This window comes from Ictidomys tridecemlineatus, chromosome 4 (genome assembly GCF_052094955.1).
Source record: "Ictidomys tridecemlineatus isolate mIctTri1 chromosome 4, mIctTri1.hap1, whole genome shotgun sequence".
NCBI classification, from domain to species: Eukaryota; Metazoa; Chordata; class Mammalia; order Rodentia; family Sciuridae; genus Ictidomys; species Ictidomys tridecemlineatus.
Window position 1 is genome coordinate 81,303,971 of NC_135480.1, and position 20,402 is coordinate 81,324,372.

The 20,402-nt window shown below is 33.4% G+C and overlaps 1 protein-coding gene across 1 annotated transcript in view; it reads right to left on the reverse strand.

Moving 5' to 3' along the window:
- Positions 1 to 20,402, reverse strand: part of Sesn3 (sestrin 3) — a 66,505-nt gene that overhangs the window by 21,247 nt on the left and 24,856 nt on the right. Inside the window, exons 2-5 of the mRNA XM_005338028.5 lie at positions 8,754 to 8,819; positions 5,834 to 6,031; positions 4,072 to 4,254; positions 131 to 367 (exon numbers count right to left, since the gene is read on the reverse strand). Coding sequence (XP_005338085.1) covers positions 131 to 367; positions 4,072 to 4,254; positions 5,834 to 6,031; positions 8,754 to 8,819 — 684 coding nt within the window. The remainder of the gene's footprint in view (positions 1 to 130; positions 368 to 4,071; positions 4,255 to 5,833; positions 6,032 to 8,753; positions 8,820 to 20,402) is intronic.

Genomic DNA, 20,402 nt, shown 5'->3' on the forward strand with positions numbered 1-20,402 from the left:
AGTAATAAAAATTATGCAAAAATATTTCAAGTACATGATATCCTATTTAGTCAGAAAATATCTCTAGACATTTTTATCATTAAAAAATTTAAAGCAAAAATGGTAAAGAAACATAATTAAGAAAACTAACCCCAAAGTTGTTGCCTGTAAGGGATGCATTTTCTATGTTGTTGTCATTAGCAAGATCACAAACACAGAAATTGTTGACTGATATTAGCCTGAATCCATTGGAGATTTCTGGATCTCTTTCTGGATTGATGCCACTACCAAAAACAAAGCTTGCCAAAGCATGATAATGTGCCAATAGGACCACAGCATGTACCAGCTCAGGCAGAGACCAATTATTTTCTCCAGTTTTGACAAGTTTCTGAAATGAGAAAGCAAATCAGAGTAAATATGAAAATTATAGAATGCTACAAAGCAATTTTAAAAAGCACAGACAATCTAACAGGTTTCATATACCTATTTATAGTAATATATTTAAAACTCAATTTAAAATTTTTCACAGGCTCTAGATTCAGCTTTGGTCAAACAATGTTACATTAATAACTATCATACATAATAATATAATTATGTTGTAGCTTCTTCTAAATGCCTTATTACATGAAGCATCTACTGCTTCCAAAGCCTTTTATACCTTATGTTATTTTAATGAGATATTTCAGGGAATCAAAGAACATTACAGTTAGAAGAAACTTTAAAGATCTTATAGCAAAACCATTCACTTTTTGAGGTTTTGGAAACTATATTGCACAAAATCACCTGAAAAATCTAACTTAGCACTTCAGCTTTTAGATATTCTTTGGATACCCTCCAATAAAGATCCTATAGCCAATGATAGACTGTAGAATACTTCCTTACATTTGAATAAGAGCATATGCTTTTTTACTCAATGCTCCACCTGATTGATAAATTAAAGCCATTAAAAATAATAATTCCTTCCCCCTCCCTATTTTCTCTAGGAGTGAATTCCATCAGTAAATCCACCAGGGATTCTTTACCATCCATTCACACATTCACTCACATGTATGCCTCCTCCCACCCCGTGTGTGTGTTTGTGTGTGGGAGGTGTGTGGGTTTCCTTTTCCTTCCTTTCACTTTCATTTGGCTCATTTCACTGCTAAATCAGAAAAAAAAAAAACTGCTTTCTTTTGCTTTGCTCTCTATTGTTCAACAAAATACACACTTACACACACACACACACACACACGATTTAATATATTATTAAAAGCTCAGGAGAAAGAAATGGAAAAGATCAGTTAAATTCTTAAAATTCTACCACACTAATAGAACTTTTACTTTTTTTATAGTCATGATTACAAGTTAAAACTATAAACATCTATTTCTATGCTTTTCAAATCTGATATTTTGACATGTTGATTTTTCATGGAGCTACAATGTCATATGAGTTTTTAAGTCTATGCCTGCATGATACATGAAAACATATACATGACTATTTCTCCATTCCTGTACTATTAGTTAAATTGCTTCACTTTTTTGCTATAATAAATAGTTTCCTCATGCTACACTTTTGTTCATGTTTTGGAAACATTTCCTAATAGGATTTTTAGGATAAAGAGTATTAATATGTTTATGATATTTTTATAATACTGCCAAGAACTTTTGAAAATCACTGGTAGAATTTACAGTGCTTTGGCCAATCTTTGCAGGATTATCATTAAACCTGAAAATATAGCCAACATTCATCATCTGTAATTTCTCACTTCCTCACATTCATTTCTACTTTATAAATTCACTATAATCTGATTTTTTTCCAACGAACTTCTACAATTACATTTACTAAAGTCATACATGATGACCTTTCAAATGGCCCAATCTGACTATTTCATTTTAGTCTGTGTCCTGTTTGGTCTTTGCAGAGTTTACTTTGTTCACTTCCTCCCTTCCTGAAATTCATCTCTTGACTACAATAATTATACCTTTTCTACCCTGAGATGGATCTTTCTCTCACTCACAGCCAGCCCTCATTGTTATTACTTGCCTTCAAAATGTTGGCTTGCCCTGGTCCATCCACAATCTTCTTTCCTTGTACAGTATCTTAAGACCTGAATGGACAGTTCATAACTATTGGATTTTACTTCTAATCCACCCTTTTTTATCTTGAACTATAGACCTGTATTTCCTTTACTAACTGGACATAACCTTGTGGGTGTTAATAATCTCAGTCCTATAAATGCTCATTTCATGAACCTCAGAGTCATTTTCCTCCCCTACCCCCTTCCTCCATCTTCATATTCTGCCAGTTACCGGGTCTTGCTTATTTTCATGTAGAATAATTACTACAGTCTTGTTCCTTCTCTTTATCTTAACATGACTTTTTTTAAAAAAGTAAGCTCTTAAGTATAGTACTGAGTAGTCAGCTTCTAGTCTGTTACCACTTGTAATTTACCTTCTACATCACTAAATAAGTTTATATTATAACTTGGAACAAATACCTTTAATGATCTCAATTGTCTAATACAGTGATTTCTTTTGATCATATACATTTCTGACAGTGACAATTAAAGGGTCCAACCCCTAATTTTATAATAAATATATACTTATAAATTATATTTTATTTAGAACTGATACATATATACACTGTAATAATAGTACAAAATACACCGAGAAATCTTTTAAAGATAACAATATATGAACACACATATTTTCTAATATTTTGAAGGACTGTCTCCCTACCCCATGAGGTACTGTAACATAACTTTGAAGACCAAAACTTTCTGAGGATAAAAACATAAATTCTATAATAATATAGAATTTACTAGGTCATACGATATTATCCAAATTCTTCCCATTTCCCATCCCTTACCTTTCATATATATCCCTACACTTCAATAACCTGAATGTATTAGCTATTCTTCTCACAAATCATATATGCATACTCTACTTGAAAACCTCCACTTTTTTGAGACCTAGCTCAAATGTCACCTATTTTAAGAAACATTCTGATCCTATTCTCTTTATCCATATATTTGAACATGATTTTGGTAACATTATTGTCATTACCCTCTGACTCTTCTCCCCTGGACTCCAAAGCACATCCAGGGGCAAAGTCTTTATCTTCTTAGCCCTCCAAAGTATTTCACAAAGTAAGATATAACATAAGAACAATGCTTAATTAATTTCCTAACGTGCTATCAAATCAGAACATAAGTCTTAGGATAGCATTGTGTTCACAGATTCCCAGAAAGATCCTCAGATTGTAAGAGTATACAGATTGACATACGCTACATTTTGTTAAATAACTGGGCAAATAACCAATAAAAATATGGTTCAATAGGATAACAAAAAAAAAAGAACATTTTAATGCATTAGAAACAGGCATTTAAATAACTAATGCTTCTACTGATAATAATTTAAATGACAGCTCCTATTTATTGAATAATTACCATGTACCAAGCAAAGTGCTAAATATACTGTATAATGACCTCACCCTGTTGGCCTTTGATGGAAGCTCCTTTTGAAATTCAAGTGCTCTTATTCAATCACAACAACTCTATTTCTCATCTAGGCTCTAGTTTCTGTAAACTATTCACATACCAGCTGGCAAATCATTTTTTATTTGCAAAATTATTTTTTGTGAATCTTAAAATGATGAAATGTTACTACTATTAGAAAGAATTTAGAATTATTTGATCTAGACCCCTCACATTACCAAAGGGGAGAACTGAGGTCTATAGAAATTGCTAAAGGGTATAAACTTGTGAATAACAAAGACCCTAGAACCCAGGCATCCTGTCATGATTCTATAGTTTCTTTGTTCTATCTACTGCTTGAAAATACAGCCAACTTTTCTCCTACTGCTCACCAAAGTTCTAGTACAAGCTAATTAGTCACTACTTAAGGAGGATAAGTATTCATTTGTACTTAAAGTAAACCCACTGACTTCCTAAATTTACCACTGCTTCACAGATTAATTTATTGGGTTTTTTTTCTTTTCAAGTTCCTAATATGCAAGTGTTAAAATTATAAGTCTTAAGAAAAAACTCAACCAAAAAATTAACTCAGAATCATTAGTAAACTTCCTTTTTATTTCAAAGAAATGCTCAGTACCTGAATGTGCTCTTTTGTGATCAGCCAGGGTCGGTGTGCTAGCAGCTTATTTATCTCATTAAGATTTTTCAGTCTTTGTGGTACATATTCCAAACCATTCAACCATTCAGCAATACCTCCAGTCTTTAAAAATTCATCCACATGCATGTTTATTAAGTAAGAACACTGATGTCTAGCTGCAGCCTAAAGCACAAAGAAAAGAATTTGATGTTAAAAAAATCAAAATAGAGTCTCATTCAACTATTTATGAACAACTCAGATGGAGTTAATGGTTTTTATAGCTAACAACTCTTTTATTACAGAATCTTCTTTCAGAATGTTTATCATACTGCTGTAATAGATTCTTGAATCAATATATGATGCTGATATGTACTTGTAAAAGCAAATAATTATCACATGAAGCCAATTACTTCTTCATCCAGAAGTTTATATAGATTAACCCAGAGCCCACTTTCTAGCTATTTTAAGGAAATACATACCCATTTCAGTATAAACATATACTGTATTCTTATTTAAAACACCATAACATTTTATTAACTTATATTCTAACAATTCAGAATTCATAATAATTGAGTACTTCTCTTATTCACTTTATGATAACTGTGAGCTAAGCGCAGTGGTGCATGCTTAGAGTCCCAGCTATTTGGGAGTCTAAGGTAGGAGGACTGGTTGAACCAAGGAGTTTTGAAACTAGCCTAGATAAGACAGTGCTCAAGTCAAAACACACACACACACACACACACACACACACACAGCTATAATATCAGTCATATCTCTCTACACTATCCTACTCAGATGACACTGAACTTGCTGATTGTTTTCTTTCTATGTAGTCAAAATCAGTCTCAGTAGCCAACAACTTAGTATAATTCATGTAAATCAGACTTTTGACTTCTCTTTGCCTTAGGGCTACTTCTCAGTAAAATAGTATTTTTTTTTTTTAGTATTGTTTTTTTCTTTCCATTTTCTATGTCTGGGTTCTCTCTTAGTTTGTGACTATTCTAAGTCTGCTTTTTCAGCCTTAATGTCACCAAAGATGAAAAATTAAAATTATCATCTTAGTCAAGTTCATTATTCAATAAAACACAGAATGCTTTTTGTTATTGTTCAAAACTTCAGTGAGAATATAAAAAAAGATAATCAAATCAAACTTGGTAAACACTAATCTACTAAATCCTGGCTAACTCTGCTATTTCTGTCAGCCCAGCTGTTCTCCTAACCTCTCTAAACATACAAAACTTGCATCATGTTCTCCTTTTTCTCCATTATCAGTCCAACTATAGCATTATTCTTTCTACTTTTCTCATTCTTACTGCTTGTCATCCAAATTTATAATTCTCCTCCATGACACCCATCACCTGCCAATAACATTAGCTAGTTAACTAGTGTATAACAAGAATGACAGAAGTGTCATCATTCATTTAAAAACAAAACTTATGAGATATTATTTTAGACCCTAGGAACATCTTGAACAATAAGAGATTAAATATGTAAAATGATTTTACTGAAAATTAAATGAAAAACATTCAATATATTAAGTGGCTTAAAGTACCCCAAATGTATCCAAAGGACTTGGTGTTCAGAAAGCAATAGGCATCTTCAATTTTTATGTCCATAAAGTTATACTTAGTTTTCTGCATATATATGAAGTATGTGTACTCATGCACATGTACACACAAACACAGATATGCTTTTAGAAGGTAGGAAGAAAAGGGGAAGATGTCACATGAAAATAGGAAAAACTAGGAAAATGGGCACTTACCATTATGGCGATATAGTGCCTGTATGGTAGAGGAAGGGGACCATCCATGCGCAACATGTAAAACTGGCTCCGCAAGAAAGACTCCAGGTACTGAGTGTGTAAACTCATGACCTGAGTAATGTTGTCCAAACGACCAGATGTAGAATATTCTTCCACAAGAAAGTTTGTTCGTTCATCCACTGTGTTTGCTTGGACAACCTATAACAAAGAAAACCACAAAAGAGCTATTGTGATGTAAACACATCCTTGATTTACATAAATTTTGCTACTATTGAAGCAAATGAATATTCATTTACTATTTGCAGACAGAGAAATTATGCAGTTGCTCATCATAGCATTTTTCAAAAAGTTCCATTCATTTTTGGCTCTGGTGCCACAATTTATTAAACAACAAATGTTAAATCATCAAACATTAAATATACAGCTATAAAATTGAAGGAAAAAAGCTTCCATCTGCTTTGCTAGGCGTATATTAGGCAGATTTTCAGAGCCCACTTGCCTGGCCATTGTCACACCAATTTGTGGTGAGGCAAAGGGAGCAGCATTTGACTACATAAACTTATAATTTAATCTCATCAGCTTGTGAAGACAATCACATTATTATTTTGTGTGTGTGTGTTTGGGGGTGGGTAACCAGGGATTAAACTCAGAGTTACTCAACCACTGAGACACATCCCCAGCTCTATTTTGCATTTATTTAGAGATAGGGTCTCACTGAATTGTTTAGTGCCTTGCTGTTGCTCAGGCTGGCTTTGTACTAGCAATCCTCCTGTCTTCACCCTCCGAGCAGCTGGGACCCTGCTTACTTTTAAACAAATAATTTTAAATCATTCTTTGCTTGTTTTTGTTATTTAACATTTAAAAAGTTTTCTGAAGTCTTTTACAGGGCATAGAAACATATGATAGTTTCTAGGAAAGTGTTAATAAAAAGTTAGTAAGGTCATAAGAATTCTCTTGTTGGTAGTTTGAGCCTAAAATATTAATTACTAAAAACAAGTTAAGTTAGTAAAATGGACATGCTTTATCTTAATGAATCCAAAGAGCTTTCTGAAAAGTAGATTACTTATATAGTTTTAAATACAATAACAGTTTGGGCATTACACCAAGAACTGGCTCTGAAGGCATGAATAGCTTATTAATACCTTGTGGAAAGATGACTCATTCTCAGAACTGATGAACATATAATGCATAATTCTAGTATTGGTTCATTGTTTATATGTATTTATAATTACAGTTCTAGACTTTTTCTAGACTTAAGATGAATATGTTTCTTATTTTAAAGATAAGGAAACAGAGTCTAGATGAAATTCAAGTTCATGCACCTAGTTAATAGCAAAATCTGGTTTGGAATCTAGATCTCCTAGAGATCAAAGTAATAGTCTTTTCAAAGATTCACACTGTTATCAAGAAACTCTGCTTACTCTTCAGTGCTAGCTTCACATAATTTTTTCTGAAAAATAAGAACAAATTATACAGAGGTACTAATGACTGAGGGAAATTAAAAATCAAAGGACTATGTTTGAAAAGTACTAATTTACTATGTTAAAAAGAAAGGCAGTTTCACTGAAGCTCAGTTAACTTTCAACTGCCCACTTTCTCCTACTTTGTCAACTATAGGAATCAAGATGATAGTTAAAAACATAAAAATATCTAGATGAACCATACATGGTTAGGGATAGAATATTTGTTGTTTTTTAATTTACTTTCTCCAGCAGTTAAGTCTAACTGGATGCCTAAGATACATTAATAAATTGATGTGATGCAATAGATCCTGAAAAACCAGAATAGCTTCAAATATATACTGTGGAAATGTGCTTTGGAAGCATTTTATATGTATTAAGCATGAGGAAAACAGGAATACACACGGCAGCCTGGCCAATCTAGGTGGTAGCCAACCTATAGACAAGGCTGGCCACCACCTAGATTGGCTATTGTCACCAAGCTCTGGAAAGTTTACTGTTACTTTAAATTTTCATTCAATGAGAAGGTCACTAAAAAAGTGAGATGAAGATAAAGAACTGCTGACTCTGGCAATGATCTGGTTTTATTTTAATTCTATTAGTCTCTTTAAAACAATGTCTGGCATATAATAGGTACTCGTTATTTGTTGACTAATTTCAGAACAATAAAGGAATAATCCTACTGCTTTAAGATAAAATATGTCTATGCAAATAGTAAACAGTGAACCTGAATATATGATAATTATATTTGGTATGCATGAATTACTCCTTAAAGCAGAGAAAAACTCCTTTATCAATGATTTTAAACTGTTCTTAGCCTAAGTATATCTAAGAGTGATCTAGGAATCTAGAGAGTCCTGCAGATGGTTGTTATTTTTAAGAGATCAATACCAACAAAATAGGCACCGACTTTGTATTGATTGTAATCTCCTTTATATCATTTTAACCCTCTTCCTTGCATTTACCATCTTGATGCCCCACCCTCACTAAAGGTACACAATTGTTTGGAGATCCTGTGACATGTTGTCCAATCAAAGAACAAAATGTATCTTATTTTAGACTTTTAGTTAGGAAACTCATTTTTTCATTTCAAAATATCTTTTCTAAACATTGTTTCACAGTGAGTATAGTTTACATCAAACAAACTTTTTAAAACCAAAAACCTTCAATTTAGTATTAAATTTTATTATTCTTAGCTACTTTTCTCAGAAAACCTATATATCAAATAAAATATTGTTAATTTTTTTTGTCTTTTTAACTTTTCAGTATTCCCTAACTTTAATAAGTCACACTTAGATTTCTAAGTGAAGTTGAAAAGAACATCACTGTGGTTTTCTGACATAGGAATAAAAAGCTCAAGAGTGAAACACATTTTTATCTCCATATTGAGAAGAGATATTCTTTGATAAAATGAAGTTATTTTAAATGACATTTCATGAATTTTAAACAGATAAACTTACTTCTTTCTCTGGAATAAAGGCACTTGGTCCTCTTGACAAGGGTTGAGATACTCTTATTCTTTTATCCTATAAGAAAAGTTTAATGTATTAATATTGACTTTTTCTAAGAAATGTTAAGTTGATACATATTTATTCTTAAGGTATTAAAAAATAAATAAACAATAGAATAATGTGGAATCAGAATAAGTTTTTGGTCCCGATTAAGAAAATCCAGAGAGACATTATGTGGATAAGGTAATAGGACCACAGTGCTGGGTGCATGGTAAGGCTCAGCAAAATATCATTTACCCCAGTCATATTCTACATCCATATATTTTAGCCCATATTTTACATCACTGAAAATTCATTAACCTCCATAATAAAATCGTATCTGATAGTATCCCAGTACAAGAGTATTCTGTTAGATGTTAATCTGAAAGCTGAAGAACATGTTTAAACTCAGAGGATTGCTAGCAAATTGCCAAAGCAATCACCTGACTTATGGGGTTTTTTTCTGAATAAGGTATCAAGGAACATATCAATAAAAATTTATTGAACTTTAAGAAAAAATGTAAAACTTGGGTGAAGCAGAGATTAACTGGATTTAAGAAATGAAGAATACTATAATTCTTACTGTTCTACTTGCTTATCAATTGTCAAATGTCTAGGTGGTAGATTTTTTTTTAAGTTTTAAATTTTTTTCTAAAGTTTAAATTTGAAAATGTTTTGGTGTTCTCATTTAAATTATATACAAAATATGTAATTATATACAAGCCATGAAAATTCCAATCAAAGAACTGCTTCCTTTTCCACAGGCATGTTTTAAAAAAGGGATAGTCTGAGGAAGCCTATGATATTTTTAATTCCTTCTTAGCCAGGTGAAGAAAGAGGGGTAAATGACTACTTAATTATTTTAAAAAAACCTCATCAAATTGTATATTTATTTTTATGTGGTGCTGAAAATGAAACCCAGTGCCTCACACATGCCAGGCAAGCGCTCTATCACTGAGCCACAACCCCCAACCCAACCACTTAATTTTTTTTTTTTAGTTGTGGATGGACATGTTACCTTTATTTTATTTATTTTTATGTGGTGCTGAGGATCAAACCCAGTGCCTTATACGTGCTGGGCAAGCACTCTATCACTGAGCCACAGCCACAGCCCCCTAACCACTTAATTTTTTAACAATAAAATATCCTAAGGTTTTGACAAAGAAGTCCTACAAAGCTAAGAACTATGCCATGGTTTATAAAGATAATAAAGACTGAGTGGGTTTGTATTTGGGGTAAAAATGGGAGTTCATAACCCACATGAATCAAATGTATGAAAGATGATATGTCATGAGCTTTGTAATGTTTTGAACAACCAATTAAAAAAAAAAGACTGAGTGGGAAAAACTGAGGAATAACGGAGCACATATGTATTAGAAAGTAGTGTATAAAGCTTCAGATATCACCAAATCCTCCCAAGGAAACTTCTAAGCTGAAAATAACTCAGATATTTCCTTATCTGAAAATGCAATATCTCTTTCACTTGAACTGGTCTCCCAGCCACATCTGACCAGAGCAAAATCCCTACCAGTCAAAATAGAAGCTGATCTGCAGCCCATGGAACCTTGATGTAAAAGTTCTGCCTAGAGTTGACAGTACTTAGCAGAATAATTCTCCTCTTAGGACTATGTACTAGAGTTATGTGAAAGCAATGTCATCTTACAGAAGAGAAACAAAATAGTACTCAGAATCAGAGGCAGAGAGGAATAAATGAAAAACACCAGGCAGATATCAAGAGATACCTGCTTCTAAGGAGGGAAAAGCACCAGTTTCTACGGGTTCCTAGAAAAAGTAAAACTTAGTCATGTTCATTTACATTCATGCTTCCTTTTCTACTGGTAGGTAACTTAAGTCTTTTTTGTTCCTTACAAATCAAAGAGACCACCAAAGACAGAGTAGTTATTTAAACACTGAAAATCCCTTACAGCAGTTACAAAACAAACTAACAAAGTAAGACATTCAATAATTTTTTTGAGAGTGACAGACTTTGAGGATATTTGGTAAGGAGGAAATATATGGTCCCATTCCTCATGAGTTTAGCACATACTCTTCATATATTTTCAGGGTTTAACTGAAATAAATAAATAGATTACATAATGACAACCTTAAATGGCTTATGTTTTAGAAAAAATATGGCATCTAGATTATAAAGTGATGATAATAAGTCTCAATTTACTGGTCAAGCATGCTAGAGGTCTATATGTAAAATGGATTCAGAATTTCCAGTATTGGCACTTCTTGTCTAAGTAACCATAATATAGATTGATTGAGAAAAAGAACTTATAAGAGGATAATAGATTTCTTTTCTTTGCTTTCCTATAGAAAATAAAATTTCAGACATTCTCTACTACTATGTGAAAAGCAATTTCCTGGGCATATTTTATACTGTTTAAAATTGTTTCTTTAGAAAGATTCCCAGAAGCAGATTTAACTAGGATTTAAGTTGTAATTATCTTTAACCTTCTTGTTGTTTATTGCCAATGTACTAACAAAAATGTTTTAACAATTTTGTTTTCATCAGTTCTCTTCACCTACTAATTTCAAAAGTGTGATTGAGAACTTTTATTACATGTTGATTTGTAGTAAAAAAATTCTTAAGCAGAGATGTGATTTAGATTTGTGTTTTTAGTAATACAATTCTAGGGGTGAGGTAGTACATGGGCCACAGACCAAAAAACCAGCTGGGAAGCTATGGTAACAGTCCAGGAGGAAAACCATGCAGACTGACCTAAGAGAACTGTTTACTCATTGACTAGAAAATTAATTTTAAAATTTTTCATCATGTATGGTTCCTTAATTGTATTTTTCAATGGCATCAATTTTTAAATAATCAGCCTGTTTTTTTTTTTTTTTTTTTTACTGTAGAGGTCTTTCACCTCTTTTGTTAGATTGATTCCCAAGGGTTTTTTTAATTTTTTATTTCTTTTAATTAATCATGCATGACAGTATAATCCATTTATGAAGTTTGGTATAGATAGATGGGATACAATTTCTCATTTTTCTGAGTATATATGTTGTAGGATCATATTGGTCATACAGTCACATAAATACATACAGTAATAATGTCTGTTTTGTTCTATGATCTTTCCTATCCCCACATCCCTTCCTCTCCCCTCCTTTCACTTCCCTCTACCTAATCTAAGGTAATGGTATTCTTCTCTAGAGCCCCCAACCAATTATTGTGAATTAGCATCTGCATATTAGAGAAAACATTTGGCTACCTCTCCCATTCAGGACCCCAGTCTGCCACTCTTACTCAGGACCCCTGGTAGCCACTCCCATGTGGACCCCCATCTACCAGCTTAGGGCTCCCACAGTAGTCTCCATCTTAGGATACTCCAACCACTGCTATAGTTCCCTGCACTTGGGGACACTGGACAGGGTCTGGAGATAGCTTCCAGCCACAACACTGCACACCCAGAGCTGCATCTTCAAACATGCCACTCAATGCCACCTCTCAGGCCAACCTGACACCTCATCTCTGAAACCAGCCACCTCCATCTTGGGACACCTTGGTCACCATCTTTAATTGGGGCAACACTCAGCTTGGGACACTGGCAGAGGCTTAGAAGCAATATCAAGTTAACTACAGGGCTGGGATTGTGGCTCAGTGGTAGAGCGCTCACCTAACCCAGGCGGGACTCAGGTTCGATCCCTAGCAACACATAAAAATAAAGGCATTGTGTTGTGTCCATCTACACCTAAAATATAATTTTTTTTATTGTTGGTCGTTCAAAACATTACACAGTTCTTAATACATCATATTTCACAGTTTGATTCAAGCGGGTTATGAACTCCCAACTTTACCCCGTATACAGATTGCTGTATCACATCAGTTACCCTTCCATTGATTGACATATTGCCTTTCTAGAGTCTGATGTATTCTGCTGTCAGTCCTATTCTCTACTATCCCCCCTCCCCTCCCCTCCCCTCCCCTTTTCTCTCTCTACCCCTCCTACTGTAAATCATTTCTTCCATTTGCATTATCTTGTCTTACCCCTCCTTTCCTCTTATATATCATTTTGTATAACCCTGAGGATCGCCTTCCATTTCCATGCGATTTCCCTTCTCACTCCCTTTCCCTCCCACCTCTCATCCCTGTTTAATGTAAATCTTCTTCTCAAGCTCTTCGTCCCTACCCTGTCCTTGTTTACTCCCCTTATATCAAAGGGGTCATTTGGTATTTGTTTTTTAACGATTGACTAGCTTCACTTAGCATAATCTGCTCTAATGCCATCCATTTCCCTCCAAATTCTATGATTTTGTCATTTTTTAATGCAGAGTAATACTCCATTGTGTATAAATGCCACATTTTTTTATCCATTCATCTATTGAAGGGCATCTAGGCTGATTCCACCATCTTGCTATCGTGAATTGTGCTGCTATGAACATCGATGTAGCAGTGTTCCTGTAGCATGCTCTTATTAGGTCTTTAGGGAATAGACCGAGAAGGGGAATAGCTGGGTCAAATGGTGGTTCCATTCCCAATCAGCCTGGTTTTTACATCTGTACATGATGGATGACTATTTTGTATATTCATAATGATGAAAAACATTTTTTAAATATGATCAAAGCAATTCATAAATTCTACTCTCAACTCATTGTACTTTGAAAAGAAATTTTGCCAACCTCTATTTGTGTATGTTTTTAACATTCATTAGGTTCAAACACAAAAGAAATATAACATCACAATATCCCAAAGATTCATTTTAAACCATAAACTGGAGATCCAGTCATACCCTTTCCTTAACTTTTAATTCAAATCCCATGCCAAGGACTGCATTCCTACTTCATTCACACTCTGATGAACTTTCTTGAAGTCTCTAGACCCGTGTTGCTCAGTATGAGAGCCATGAGCCACATATGATAAAATTTAAATTAAAATTAAATAAAGTTTCTCAGTTTCATTAGTCATACTTCAGGTTTTCAACAACCACCTGTGGTGACAGCTCCCACAGGATGGTGCTGACATCTCTATCTGCCTCTGCAAAGTGCTCTCTACTGGACAGTGCTGCTCCAGAATCTTCCTTTGGTTTTTCTTTTTTCTTAAATCACATCTTCAGGCATGTTTATGCCTTTTGAAATGATAAACTATAGCTCCACAGAGTTATGGTCATTCCTATTCAATCCCAGGATCAAGAACTTTAGCATAATTGTAGAAAAGTTCTGGACCAAATCAAGAGTAAACCAGATAGTGCCAAATTGGGAAAAGAAAAGGAAAAAAAATCCACCAGTTCCCAGGATCTTTGTTTCAATTCCTGTTCATACTACAGTCTCCAGGAAAGTATCAAGGACTCTTTCTTTCTATAAAAAAAAAAACACATGAGATCTACCCTTTAACAAGTGAACATACAATACAGTGATGTTAACTGTAAGTACTTTATTGTATAGTAGATCTCTAGGGCTTTTTCATCCTACATAACTGAAACTTTACACTATTTAACAGCAACTCCCTATCTCCCCTCACCTCCACCTATGGGTACCACCATTCTATTTCTGCTTTTTATGTAAGCACATTCTTCAGATTATAGCTGAGTTTCTCACAGGCTTCTATTCTTGAACAATTCAGATCACCACCTTCTGTGCAATGCTCCCTGTGTTCAGCTTCCACATGAACCATCCAACCAACTAACCTGTTTGAGAGCTTACCATTATAATTTTTCTTTGTCACATTTCTTCCCCCTATGTTCACTCTTTCAAGTGAGCTTCTCTTTCATGGCTTGCATCATTATACAAACAAAATTCTACTGAAATTTGTTACAATTATAGTACTGGGAAGATGGTGGAGCAGATGAGGGGAAAATAAGGGCTTGAAATATGAAAATGAACATGCCATGTGACTTCTGAAATTTCCTATATTTGCCCAACAAGCTAGCCTTTTTCTGCCTATAAGTCTTGTCTTTGGGGCATTTTGTGACATCATCTGGATGAAACATTAGCAACTTAAAATCAGGCTTAAACCAATCTTTTCCCTTAAACTAGTTGTTGTTCTTCACTTTCCTTTACAGGTTATAAAGTCACCATATTCAGCAGTAACCCTGGCTCAGACTCATAGGATTATCTTTGGATCTTTATCTAAGAAACTTGATATAGCAGACAAACCTTGTAATCACCTTTTTCCAACTGAATTTCCCCTGCTCTCCATGCCCCAGTACAGGAGATTGAACCTGGGGGGTGCTTTACCATTGAGCTGCATCTTCAGCCCTTTTTTAAAAAATTTTGAAACAGGGTCTTGCTAAATTTCCTAGGCTGACTTCAGACTTCTGACCCTCCCAATTCAATGTCCCAAGTTGCTGGGATTACAGGCGTGCACCACTGCACCCGGCTCCCAACTAAATCTTTTAAGTCATCCTTTTATAGCCCCTTCTCAATGTAAGAATTTCTCTCATGCTGAGAAATATTTTCTCCTCACAATGTCAATTCTGGGCCTCAGCTTTCCCCATTTAGAAGATTTGAGAAAACCTAAAAAATGTAAAAACTGCAAAGCACAATACAAAATAAAGTATGTTTTATTTTTCCTTCTGCCCATTTCCCCCAATGTCAAACACGCACACACACAAACACACACACACAAAAAATCCCACCATTTCAATCAAGATACACTAGTTATAAAATACTTTCTGTGTGTTATTTCTATGTTCTAAAAGTTTATTTTCCCAGACTTGTGATCTTAATAATGCTAACAAAGAAGTTTTTTTTTCAGATACAGCTGAAATAATCAGTTGAGAATGTGTATTCAGTAATTATCTGCTGGGGAAACAAAAACACTGAAAGGGATAGAGTTGAATTATATTTAGAAAATTACTTATTTTGACAATAGCTGAATAGTTTACTAGATCACTTTATATAAATTAACCCCAATAGAAATGACGATACTTAGAAGTTAGGAACTCTTAAAATTATGAGTCTTTAGGAATAATCAGCAAATTACTTGCCCCTAAAGGGTGACTGCCGATTAGAATTAGTTGCTGCATTTTTAAAATACATAATGCTTTAAAATAAATTATTAAATGTAATGTTTACTTTACTTTTCTTCAGTTTATTCCACTAGGAACTGGAAAAGCAAAAAGTGTACATTTGTATACATTAAAATGTAAAAGCTGCTTATCTATTTATCTCCATAGGAGAAAAGAATACTAATAGTAAAATGTGTAATTAATTTTCCATAGAGACATTTAAAGAAGAGACTTAAAAAAATTCTGGCAAAGTGTAATCTGACTAGTCTGAACATATTAACCTCACAATTTTTAAAGACATCCTTAAGAGACAGTTTAATAACCTCAACATTTGAATATATCATAATGACAAAATATCTTAAACATGAAACATATGAACCAAACAAAAATTTTGATTGTAAATGTAAAGAAAGCCAGTTGTAATTGTAAATACAAATAGTATATTTTAGTTGTTGACTCTACTTTGTTGTTTGTAGATGTTCCATTTTGTCAGAAATATTGAAAAAGGAACAGAGATGTTGGCTCAATGCTATGAAATAATGCAGGTGCCATGTATTTATTCCTTGGCAAATAATTTCAAGTAATAGAACTTTTTGTAGAAATTAATGATATTGCATATTTCAAGGGAAAGAGCAAATGGAAAAGAACACAAAAAATTGCTTTAAAAACTCTCTAACCCTAATGGAGAAAAGAACAGTTTTTAAATTAGATTAATTGTAATGGAGTGTAATTTTATAAGTAATTCAACTTTAAATGTCAGTCATGATCTGGAACATACAACTGTTACTCCCATCCCTAAAGGATTATTTTTAAAAATTGTGACATCCCATGCTGGATTAAAACATGTATTGTAATTTGCAGTATTATTAAAAACTAAGATCCAAGGTCATTTGGCAAGAAAAGATCTCGAAACATAAAATGGCAATGGCACTGAGGCTGAGTATCTTCCAAATCACACCAATATCTTTCTTCTTATTTGGAGATAGAGTGGTTCAAGGAACCACTGAGTATCAGGAGCTAAGAGTTAGTGAACTTCCACTCTTACCTCAAAGAGCACTCAAAATTTCCCTTCATACTGGGAATCCCATCTCATTCTTAGAGCTTGAGACTCAGGAATAGACTGCTTTTAATTGAGTTATTAAAACCAAGACTATCAAGTCCTTCCTTCTGGGTAGAGTAACTTGAGTATCACAAAAATTCTATTAACTTACATTGTAAAATTTAGTCTTCTTCAACAATACATATGGACTGTCAAAAATCTCAAACATTTCCACTCAAAAACATTTTCTTTATTAGAACTGTAGCCAGCAATTTCTTTATCTTCTCTCTCCCCTATTAAGCCAATTCCTAACAGACTGGAATAGTCAACTTTGTTCATCTTTGTGTGCTTCAACTTTAGTACGGCAGATAGTGGAAATTAGCAGTGTTTCTTGTAGAAGCAGTAAAATATTCAAAGGTGAATGGGACTCATCTCAGAACTAAAAGGATTAAATTGTACGAAGAATTAAAAATGTATATCCATATAGCAAAAGGTAGCTAATGAATTAAGTATGCACCACAGTATAGCTAAGTTTCTAAACAAGCTTTCCCTTGGCTAGTAACAAAATCCCTTAAATATTACTCAGTAGAAAACTGAACCTGTTCAAAGTGCAGTCAAGTTTTCATATTTAGTGGATGCTCCACATTTTACAATGGTTCAACTTATAATTTCTTTTTTAATTTATGTTGGTACAAAAAGCAATAAGCATTCAGTATAAATCATACTTTAATGTTAACCATACATTAATAGTGAATATCTATACAACTATTCTAATTTTTGCTTCATTATAGTACTCAATAAATCATGAGATATTCAACATTTGACCTTAATATATCAATTTCTAACACAGTATCTGTAGCGTCATAGCATAGCACAACAAAGTAAAAATAATAGAATCTCAAATATTTATTGAATTGGATTAAAAAGTCTGGCTATAGCCCCTTGCATCCCTTTTTCTCTTCTTTAAACAGAATAAGAGCATTTTTTGAAATTAAGGAAGCTCTCTTATTATTAGAAACATGAATAAATTAAACTAATAACTTAAACAGAACTGGACATCAATCTACTTTTCATGGGTTCTTTCTTTAGTTTCTTACATTGTTAAAACAAATAGTACCTGAAGTTTCCCATATTTGTACAATTTTCTTAGGAATCAGTAATAAAATTGCAACCTGTAACACTAATCTTGTGCAACAAAGGCTCCTACACAAGCTTTTAAATATTTGGCACTTTGGAGATGTAGAGCTACAAAACATAATTGTTGAATATGCTATTAAAATTTTGAACTAAATCCCCCCAAAATGAGAAGAGAACTACAAGTCTTACACCTGAGATAATGTAAGCTCATAATAACCACCTACCTCAATGCTTCCCTATTAACACATAAACAATATACTTTAATACTACTAATTATAAGATCAAATCCCATAGAAATATTAAAAAGAGTTTGCTTTTACACAGTTTCTTAAAGTTTCTGTATCGTGTAATAAAACTTCACCCTGAGTTTTAGAAAGCATTACCTACTAAAATTGTATCCAAATTAGATTAAGAATTAAATTAAAATTGAGAGTTTTCGAAAGTAAAATTCTTATTAGAGGCAATTTCAGTTACATAACATTCTAATATTGCTCCATAGATGCCTGATAGCTACTAGTCTTTTTTGAGAAACAAACAAACAAAAATATGCTGTGAATGTAGTTATCTTGGTATGAGGGAAAAGCAGAGTTTTAAATTAAGCCTTCGTATACAGTATCTACTAGCTTGACTATAAAAACAATTAAAGGGCTTAGATTATTCCAATGGAAAACAGAATGACAGAATAGTTTTAAGGTCTTTTTAAACACAATGATGACAAAATACAAGTCATAAAGGAGAAAAGCAAGTACTGTAATTCATACATCAGGTTGGTTTGAATCCAAGTTAGGCAGTGTACTTATTCAGAGTTTAAGGGAACGTGGAGTTTCAAAATGGTTATAAATGGTTATAAGAATGCAAAACTAAACACCCCTATGGATAGAAATTTGAAAGTTTAGTAAAATCACATATGCATTTTTCCTTTGTAATCCCACGTAACAGGAATCCATTCCATCAATTTAAAATACCATAAAAAAGATGAGGAAAATATCTATATTCCAAAAAACAAACAAACAAAAAACCTTGAACATGAATCTAATCAGACCTTTAATATTAACTTTGAACGAAAAGGAAATACTGGGTTTAGAAGAGTAAATTGAATGTCAACACAAAGCAGAATTTAAAAAGTATGAAATTTAATACTATGACTCTTATAAGAAGAACTATTGATTCACTCAACAGATTTTTTTAAGGCTATTATGGACAAAATATTTGTTTGCGCCCCCTCCCCCAATTTATAAATTAAAACTCTAACTCCCAGCATGATGATATTAGGAGTGGAGCCTTTGGGAGATGATTAGGTCATAAAGCTGGAGCCCTAGGAATGGGAATAGTGCCCTTACAAAAGAGAACACAGGGATCTCCAGACACAATAAGACAGTTCTTCACAATGAACCAAAAAGTGGGCCCTCATCAGACACCAAACCTGTTGGCACCAGGACTTCTTAGCCACCAGAACTGTAGAAATAAAAATGTTGTTTCACTCACCCAATCTTTGATTTTTGTCATAGCATCCTTAATGGAATAGGCTTATTACCTGTAAGATCTTAGCTAAGTACTAGAAGTTCAAAGATAAATAAAGCATATGTGCTAACCTCAAGGAAACATTAAGTAAAATTCCTTGACACTAATCTTGGGCAACAAAGGCTCCTACACAAGCTTTTAAATATTTGGCACTTTCTTTGGAGATGTAGAGCTACGAAACATAATTGTTGAATATGCTATTAAATTTTTGAACTAAAGCCCAAGAAAATGAGAAGAGAATAAATATGAATGCACAATTATAATACATATTAGGAACTTTAACAGCTGTGGCCAAAATAGGAATGCCTAACTTCGCCTGAAGGACTTCAGATCAAAAAAACCTTCCAGATAAGATAGAATTTTAAGAAGGAAAGTGTCAGGCTACTAGAAAAGAATAGATAGGTCTAAGTATGCACAACATGTCAGGCAAAAGGAAAAGCAAATACAAAGGTATGACACACTTTGGGAACTATATGTTATATATGACCCCTGAAAATTTGTCACAGAATAAGACTAGAGACATAGGCAAGAGTTATATAATAAATGCCATACTAAAGAGGTTTCAGGTCTTACATAAACAATGGGTAATACTAAAATGACTGTCTTTTAGGAAAATATTTCTGACATCTGTTAAAAAATGAACTGGATTGTGGTACTCAGAAGGAAACAGATCTATTAGGTAGACTACTATAGTTCTCTAGGAAAGAGAAGATTTGGGTTACCTAGGCAGTATAGATTTAGGAAAGAAACTGTTGAAAACTACTTGGGAAACAAAAAACACAATTGAGTGACTGACTGGATGTGAAGGTACTAAAGCAATGAGAGAAGTTTAGAGTGCTTTACAGAATCCTGCATTGGATGACTGTGTGGGTGAATAATGGAGTCACCCACATAAAATAAGTTATCACAATGAGGTAGTATTGAAGTTGATTCTAATAATCCTGTGATATATGTTTGTAAAGCAGG